The sequence below is a fragment of the Adelges cooleyi genome, unplaced genomic scaffold (assembly GCF_023614345.1).
Source record: "Adelges cooleyi isolate 19-005CV unplaced genomic scaffold, UGA_ACOO_1.1 ACOO_flye_CR_arks_rails_tigmint_CR_PRNA_9, whole genome shotgun sequence".
Taxonomy (NCBI): domain Eukaryota; kingdom Metazoa; phylum Arthropoda; class Insecta; order Hemiptera; family Adelgidae; genus Adelges; species Adelges cooleyi.
In genome coordinates this window covers 7,590,185-7,599,361 of record NW_026096579.1, presented here as the reverse complement: position 1 = coordinate 7,599,361, position 9,177 = coordinate 7,590,185, and the positions used below count along the sequence as shown (strand labels likewise).

The 9,177-nt window shown below is 27.7% G+C and overlaps 1 protein-coding gene across 1 annotated transcript; it reads right to left on the bottom strand.

Annotated features, from left to right (window-relative positions):
* Positions 1-706: 706 nt before the first annotated feature.
* On the bottom strand, positions 707-8,490 carry LOC126847196 (uncharacterized). Its single transcript, XM_050587309.1, has 16 exons — positions 8,410-8,490; positions 6,211-6,283; positions 6,097-6,126; positions 5,957-6,019; positions 5,556-5,618; positions 5,297-5,326; positions 5,082-5,111; positions 4,966-4,992; positions 4,743-4,796; positions 4,136-4,168; positions 3,476-3,565; positions 3,054-3,110; positions 1,910-1,927; positions 1,336-1,425; positions 1,187-1,219; positions 707-1,047 (listed from the first exon to the last, which is right to left on the bottom strand). Exons 2-16 carry the CDS (start codon positions 6,275-6,277, stop codon positions 836-838), a joined length of 897 nt encoding a protein of 298 aa, XP_050443266.1. The 5' UTR covers positions 6,278-6,283; positions 8,410-8,490; the 3' UTR covers positions 707-835.
* Positions 8,491-9,177: the final 687 nt, after the last annotated feature.

Below are 9,177 nucleotides of genomic sequence, written 5' to 3'. Positions count from 1 at the left end.
TTCCAAACCAAAATTCTCAAGATAAGAAATTATGATAGGTAGCCATGGCCTTTCCCTTTGTGGTGTCAACTCGACATTATTAAACATCAATTTAATAATCTACCCGATGCATAGGCTAGCTTATTAGTAACTAGTAGGCTCAATGTTACAATCACCCACTCAGCCTGAGCTCAGCGATACAACTAGATTGTATAGTTTTATTTTATATAACTGTATTTGTATTGTATGTGACCGAGAGGTCATGGTTAAGTTTAATCGTGAAGAGAGTATTATTAATAATATTTTACTGTTTGTTTTATAGAAATAGAAGGATGGAGTGCAGATTGAAATATAACTTACTAAGAATAAATAATGACGAAGAAATGGCTAAAAATGGCGATAGATGTAGAAGACAAGAACAATTTTATTTTTAAATATAATTTGAACTGAGTATTCTGTATAATATGGTAAAAAGTATTAGATATCTGTATATGTTTAAATTTATACATAAAGGAACACACGGGATTATAATTGAGTAAAAACTATTTATTTAAAATATATTAAATCAATTGACAGTTAATAGTGCAATAAGAAAATATTATTACAACGAAATAAGTATAGTGTAATATAATTATAGAAGATAAGTATTAGATATATGTTTAAAACTACACATAAGATACAAATGTGGTTATATTGTAAATTAAAACTGTTTATCATGATATATATAAAATTAGTTGACAGCTATTAGTGCAGTAAGAAATAATACATTAATGCATTATGAAAATATTATTACAATAAAATAAAAATATTATAATATCATTTTAGAAGATATAATACCATTGTTTCGTGGTCTAAACTATACAGTTTCTCTAACAATTGGACATAGTTGCCACCATACGTCATTAATTTTTTTAAATCTTCTCTCTATAGTTCCATCATGCATGTTACAAGTATTATTATCGGGGTCAATCCAAAGCTCTCTTATGTATGATCTCGGAAATTGTGCACTTATATATAGTCCTATCAAACGACACAACCCCCATAAAAAAACATCATGGACAGATCCATCTGAAAAATTAAAAAACAATTTTTTAATTTGCTAAAGTTAGCTTACCAAGTAATAATACTCTGTAACATTTTAGTATAAATTTCATCTCTAAAATAAGCTTTAAAAGCTATTAACGACTATCAAAAAAATAGTAATTACTTGTTTCTTCAACAACTTCAGAAGTATCAGTTCCTGTAACAAATACATCAAATCGATTTACAGTTAATACAAAATTGGTGGATACATTTCATATAATATAAGTTAATACCATCACTTTAAATCACATATAACTCCATATTAATATTTACCTAGTACACCTCGTCTAATTGTATTTTCTATAGATGTTCCGGTAACTCTTCTCTCTTCTGCAAGGGTTGTTAAATTTAAACGTCCCAAATCTACGATAAAAATTATTAATTGTATATTGAGAAGAAATAATAAAAACTATTTTAGTTGGTCGTGATACATAATTACACTACATTTCAAAGAATTAAGATATAAAAAAATGTTTTATTCAACCAGTCATTAGAGTTAAAACTCAACAAATGTATTTTTTCTATACATGAAATCCCAAAGAACTTATTACACATTAACATTAATTGTAACTTTAGATTGATGAGGAGCGAAAATATTCAAGGTATAGTTAGACTCCCTACTAAATTAGAGCATCCGATATTAAAAAAAAAAGTTTAAAAATCTAAAATAACACCGTAAAGGTTTACTAGTTCTCACTCTTTCGCTCTTTCTTTCACCTCAACAAAAAGTTTATTTTTATTACATTATTATTGTTTGACATAAAACATTAAAATAATAAAATGAAGCAAATTTCAACTCTAATCTTTAACGGCTATATTTTACGAATATTGAAAAATTCGTTATTACCTTCGCTTACTTCATTGTCTTCAGAAATAGCAATTTATGTAACAAATAAATCAAACATGAAATCATTATACAATTAGCAACAGTTATTTGAATAAACGGTTTATATCATAAAATGTTCAAGCATAAAACAAATGTGAGGCACAAAAGGGTAAAGGGACCCTACTTCGCAAACATCAAATTTTGAGTTATTGGTAATTAAACCTTACCAAAAATTAAAATAAGTACCCTTAACCAAACCAAATAATATATTTTCACTAAATATGTTTCTAACCCAGATCGATGTGTTGGGCTCTACTGTGATTTAGATTCTCGAGACAAGAGGTCCTTTTTCCCTTTCCGTCTCACTTATAAGTAGTAGGAAGTCCTCTCGGTGGCAGAAAAGCGAAATTATTTTTGGCTTCAATTGATAAGCGTTATCAATTACGCTAACTAATTATAGATATAATTTATAATTTGTTTAAAAAAATAAGTCGAATCGAGATTCGAACCGGAGACTCCCCGCATGCCGATCAAAAGCACATATTGACATTTTGGTAAAGTCAACCGCTGTTGCCGGCTGTTTTTGACTATGATCCCTCGCTAACTACCTATTTTTAAATCAACATAAATAGCAAGGCATACATTTCATGAACTTTTTAAGTTGAGAATAATGTACTTAAAATTTTAACTTGTCAACCACCGATTTTGAATAACTATGTATTCTTGGAGTTTAGGATAAGAGAAAGGTCGAGTGTAGTATTATTTTTATCAGCGAGCACTTTTCAACCGCACTTCCCTTCAGGTCCTCACTTTCAAAAACTAAAAACTCAAATAACATTTAACAATAGGAATATAAATATTTTTGTTATTATTGAATCGACACGGTACGATAATAAGCGATAATAAGCGATATGTAGACCTAGATAAAACACTTCTTGGCACACCACATGATACCCACCGGCAAGATACGTCGCGATCAGTTCAGGTCATCGACATTATTAGGTTAGGTTAGGTTAAGTTGGCAACGATGGGGTGGCCAAGGTGCGGGGTGCTCCAACTCCTACTCATAAACTATAGCGTTTTAACTTTAAATCGATTTTTTTTTAGTTTTCATTAGATCTACAAATATGTATTTTATAATATATTTTTTAAATTTTATACTTACTTAATGTATTTCTTACTTCTAGTTTTAGTTGCATCATAAATTGGTCATACTTGGGTCCTACAATTATAAACAAATTATAAATTAAGTTACCTAATTTTTTTTATAATTAACACCAATATGTCATTCTTTGTGATACAGATCACAACTATCTTATTTGATAAAATAAAGTCGTAACAAAATAATAGAATATGCATGGTGTCAATATTGTACAGACATGCTATTTGTATTACAAGAAAGTATATTATGTTAGTAGCCATAACTTATTATGATAATTGTTAAAATTTAAAATAAGTTTTATCCTTGTTATATTGTAGTAAAATATTCTTATTAAATCTCTTATAAAAAATGAATATTCTCGTGTATTTAATATATATTTATATATTAACGGTTTAAAACCCGTACAACTTCTTATTAATTTTTACCTAATTTACGTCTGAATATATTTTTTAAAGATGTTATAACACGACGTCTTCTCTGTTCTGCAAGGGTTGTCAAATTTAAGCCTTCAGAATCTACGAAAATAATTATTAAATTACTGTATTGAGAAGAAATAACAAAAAACATTTTAGTTGGTCGTGATAAATAATTTCATTACATTTCAAAAAATTCTGATATATTTATAGTTTTTTGTACATCCAGTCATTAGTGTTAATACCCAACGAATGTATTCTCTTTATAGTTAAAATGCCAAAGAAATTATTACACATTAACATTGATGTAAACTTTAGGTTGACGAGGAGCAAAAATATTCAGGATGTAGTCTCTCTTAAAAAGAAGGTATAAAAATCTACACCCGTTGCGTATTAAATTTCCGGGTTGCTAATTGTTCAAAAAAAAAAAAATATATTATTATAAATTAATTTCCTATTAAAAAGTGGTAAAAACTAATTTATAAGCATAACGTAAAAAAAATCATCGTAAATAGTAACTATGTCTCACTCTCTTGCTGTCTCTTTCTTTCTCCTAAATAAATAGTCAAACTATCGTTTGACATACAGCATTATGCAAATAAAATAGAACGCATTTTAACTCTAACACAAGTTTTAAAGGCTGATAACGAGTATCGAAAAATTCGTATTTACCTTCGTGATATAGAGCATCAGAAATAGCAATGCCTGTAAAAAATACACCAAACATCAAATCATTGTGCAGAATTTTACTAACCACATTTTATAATAAATAACAGTGACTCCAAAACTGAAATAAATTAGACCAAGTAATTAAGGCAAAATATAATTGTATAAATGTTGAATTATTTATCATAATAAAATTTGAACAAATTTGAACTACAAATATATGGGGCATCGGAGTCAAACCTCGTGAATATCGGCATAACATCACCACATTATTTCGAAATTTTTTTTTTCAACTACTTTACCTCAAGTATTTTTTTTAGAATTTATATTACCTAAGTTATTTTTCACAAAAAATCAATTGCGACCAGCTTAAACGAAAAAAGTCTCTGATTTTATATTAAAATTTTCAGAATTTAAAAACTGGGCGATATCGATTTTTCGCGCTAAATAACTTAAAACCCCTCTATTTTAGTGGTAAAAAGGGTGATAAAACTTTCAAAAAATAAGGGACTTACTAAAAAACCAATTTTGAGGAGACCGGTTCGATTACCATAGGTTTGACTCAGAATGTCTCATTTATATAATTATTCATTTTTTTTAATTTGATACTTACCCAATGTCTCCTTTATTTCTTTTCGAATATTTAACTGGTATTGAGCGGCATAAACTAAAATTTAAAACAAAACATATTTTGATTTACCTACATATTTATTTTTTAATTAAAAACAATATTATGGAATTTGAAAATAGGTATATGTGATCATTTTTATAGTGTTTATTAATAATGAATAGGCGTTAGATATTATATTAAACATAAACTATTGAAATATGGTTACCAGTCGGTGGGAAAAAGCGAGCTAATGCTGAAATTAAAACAAAAATCTTTTGTTCAAAAAAAAATATCAAACAACTTCGCGAAAACATTTCCATAATGTACAATGAAAATGATTACCCGTTACAATGTTGGCAAGGTCCACTTGATCTGAAATTAACTTTACATAAATAAATAGTAATGCATTTGCTGCTCAAGGTAGAAAACAAATGTTTATTAGTAACTGGGAAGAAATGTATTCCATCGGATATTTAGTACGATGAGAATCGTTTTGGAAAATTCAACAGAAATGAAATTTTGGCAATATTATCATAACATTCAACAAAAGCTATTACCCGGTGCAGTGATCATCAAATTGATTTTGGCTAAAATCGACATTATAAAAATGAATGATATTAGATTTGTTTTGCTACTACAAATTATTACATTTTATATTTATAAATTGAAAGAAGAAGGTCAAAGTAGAAAAATTGGTTGACTAAGCTTACATCAGTATTTTTCATAAAGATTTTATTTAGATTGTAATTTTTATATCATTTTCAAATATTTTTTTTTACTATTATAATTTTTTTAATATTATTATAATTATGCTACCGAAATTCCTGTTAGGAGAACCTTCATCATTAACAATTTTTTCAATTATATATTCCAATCCATCTAGAACAAGCAGACAAAGATTTAGACTATACCAAAAAATTCAAATAAAATTAAAGTAATAACTACTGTTCTATAAATAGAAAATTTTTAAACCATGTTTAGCCATATACATTTAACTTAATAATTCTATTAGCTTATTAAAAGGATCCACTTTAAATATAATATTCTGTACACTGGTTCAACACACCTGGTGTACTTTGTTAAACTAATACAAGAAATTATTATAATCAATTATATATTACATTATATAAAATAGCAATTTTATAAAGTACTTGACTAATAAGTACTCATAACAAAACACTTATATTATAATGGCATATCAATTTTATATATCTTACTTGCTCTAGAATTATTTCCTACAATTAAATCATTCTTATTAAATGCTTGCTCGATGGCTGCATCTGTAATACATAATTTAAAAAAATGTATAAGAACAATGAATTTAAAAACTTTATAAAGACAAAAAAAAAACACCGACTTGTAAGAAAAACAATCTTTTTATATGTCTCTGTAAAAATAAGAGGAATTGATTTTTTTTTCATATGTAGGTACAACTCTATTAGGTTTTTAATTGTGAAAATAAAATAATTACCATCATCATCATCGTTTGCCGATACACTTACAAGGATAAATGTGAATAAAAAACAGAAAAGTTTCATTTTTATCTGCAAATAAAATAAACATAAATAAAATCAATTTATATTAGTCACAACTGTCTCCGGTGCCAAGATGAGAAGGTTTTGGTTTTGCGAGACTGATCTTTATACGATTTATATATGTATATACATTTTTTTTCTAGACAACAATATTTTCTATACCCTTAAAATTGATTTTTTTGTATTGTTACAATGCCATTTATATTATACATCTTATCCTGTATTAACCGAGCACTAATTTTCATATTGTTACCATTTTTCAAAATACTAAGAACATATTATTATATAAGCATGTTGTATTGTGACGCACAACACATACCGCGGGAAAGGGCGCAATTAAACTGTTTTCACAGACCTGCAAGACGGCGCATCTGCATAGTTCAAGGACCGGAGTTGGCAAACGCGTGTCACTAATGGCTATCAAGCGCGCATTTGCAAAAGTGGATGTCCAAATTGGTCATCTGAGGGGATATCTACCTGACCACTACTCAATGTATCTGATAAGAACGGATGGTTTGTTTTTAGCCGACAAAAACCGTGGCGCTTATAGTGCAAATGAGTATAACTTATTTAAAAAAACCAATTTCAAAAATATTCACTAGAACAAAAGTTATTTAATTTTTCAAATCTTTGTGGGCCACCCTGTACAAGCATATGTGACTGATCAGCAAGTGGACCAACCCCATTCTCATTCCCATCCCCACCCCAACCCCATCTCCAGCCTCTCCACATCCCCTTATCTGTAACTCTTATCTCTAATATCTAATCTCTTATCTTTCTTATCTTATCAGATAAATCTTCTGATATTTTTGTGAGGAAAAAAAGTGAAAAGGATTCATGATAAGGACAAATTTTCTTCGGTAACGTTCTGCGTGATGCACGCACACACAGATTTTCTTATTGACCCCCCAGCCAGATAACATATCCATGTGGAAATTCTTAAACATATACATATACTAGAACAAAAGTTATTTAATTTGTCAGGTGTTTGTGGCACACCCTGTGTACACAAACCTAAAGTAAAAAATAACATTTTGATATTTCCTCTGTTCTAATTTAAAAAATCAACATTTAGCCAAATGCCTTTTATATTTTATTTTTAACTAAAAAAGTTTTAATACTACAAAATTCAAAAAAATAAAATCGGACACGTATATTGTGCAAAATTTTTAAAAAAGTAACTAGCATTAAAAATAACTTATTACTGTTTTTCTACAATAAAAATGTTTAGGGTTTGATTGAAATATTTACAATAATTTGTGAGCTGATAGAATTTCTTAGACAATAATTGACTTGATCAGCTTTTAAAACTAAATTTACTTTATAGGTCTTATAAATAGGATTATATTTTGACCGAAAAATCAGAATCTAATAGGGGTTTGCAGTGTATATGTTTTTTATTATATTACTTATTTTATTATATAAAAGTTTGTTCATAAGTGGGATCACTTGGAGTATTAACTGAGCAATCTATTCTTAGAATTGTGTTTTAAATACTAGCGGCCTCTAAGCTCATCGAGACTCCAACACCTCATTGGGCTTTATAAAAATCAAATGATTTCAATATACAATTTTCATTAGTATAGCAAACATAATTGCACAAACGCCTTTATTTTCAAGTACAATCAAGGTATTGTTCCATGTTTATATGTAATTACTGTGATTCAAGTAGAAATTTAATATATTTTTGTGTACACATAACAGCGGATAACGTTTTTCTCAAATAAAAAATTTAATTAAATATATTTAAAGAAAAGACGGTCGTATTTAGTACTTACAAATAATAAAGGAACACATACGAACTATACAAACAATATTCAAAAAAATAGCTTGATATCTAAACGGTATTTATTCAAACTGAGTATCTTAATAAAAATTACTAAAACTAATATTTTTTTGTTAGGATTTTTTTTTCGCAGTTACAATACAATTTATGACTGGTTTATGTTTATTATTGCATTAAAAAGAAATATTTGTTTAAAAAAACACTACTTATATGTTGAATAAAAGTTTTAGTATTATTTAATAAATAATACTCATTACTGTTTTTTTACACTATAACTTTTTGTTCATTAGCTCGTGCCTATTTAGTTTTAGCTTAATAACAATTTTTAGAGTTTGATAGAAATACTTACTAAAATTGTTGAGCTGATAGAATTTCTTAGACAATTATCGACTTTTGAAGCTAAATGTTCTTCATGTGACTTATAAATGAGTTTATGTTTCGACCGAAAAATCCGAATTTAATAGGTTTTTTTGCAGTGTAACTGTGTTCATTTATTTGAACAGCTAGTTCGTTTTTTTTAATATGATTTATGTTGTACATACATTATTTCGATGCGGAGTTTATACAATGTTCCGGATACAAATATAATATAATTTGAATAAAACATTAACGATATTGCAATATTAATTTGAAAACGTACATAATATCATACCGATATAATAATGAATTTAGATTGATTAGGTAATCTTTTCCAACAAAATCAGTAATGACTAACAAACCTACCTAATGCTAATTACATTTTATCTAAAACAATTACCAGACATTTGAATTATTAAACTATCCCGGATTAAATTATTTGACGGCTTATTGGTTTGGTTTGAAAGTGTTTTAATCATTTCCGAAAGGTTCGATGCGAATCTGCACATAGTATTAGGTTTTACAGCCTAAATCAGTACAGCTTAAACCAGTAGAGTATAAATTAAGTTCTGTCTATACTAATACAGTATAAACTAAATACAGTTTAAACCAGTACAATTCAAACTAAGCACGGTGTAAACCAATAAAGTGCAAATTAGTAAAGTTACAACTAGTATATGTGAACCAAGTATTGTCCAAACCAGTATAGTCGAAATCAAGCAGAGTTTAAACGCGCACATTATAAGACATTATCAATGTG

What these genes read in the sequence shown, in the direction of transcription:
- LOC126847196 (XM_050587309.1), bottom strand. Translation starts at nt 6,277, where the DNA reads ATGAAACTTTTCTGTTTTTTATTCACATTTATCCTTGTAAGTGTATCG. An exon ending in TATATTCAGACGTAAATTAG is followed by an intron (nt 3,111 to 3,475) that starts GTAAAAATTAAT and finishes TTATAATTGTAG; the next exon opens with GACCCAAGTATGACCAATTT. An exon ending in TGAAGTTGTTGAAGAAACAA is followed by an intron (nt 1,048 to 1,186) that starts GTAATTACTATT and finishes TTAATTTTTCAG; the next exon opens with ATGGATCTGTCCATGATGTT.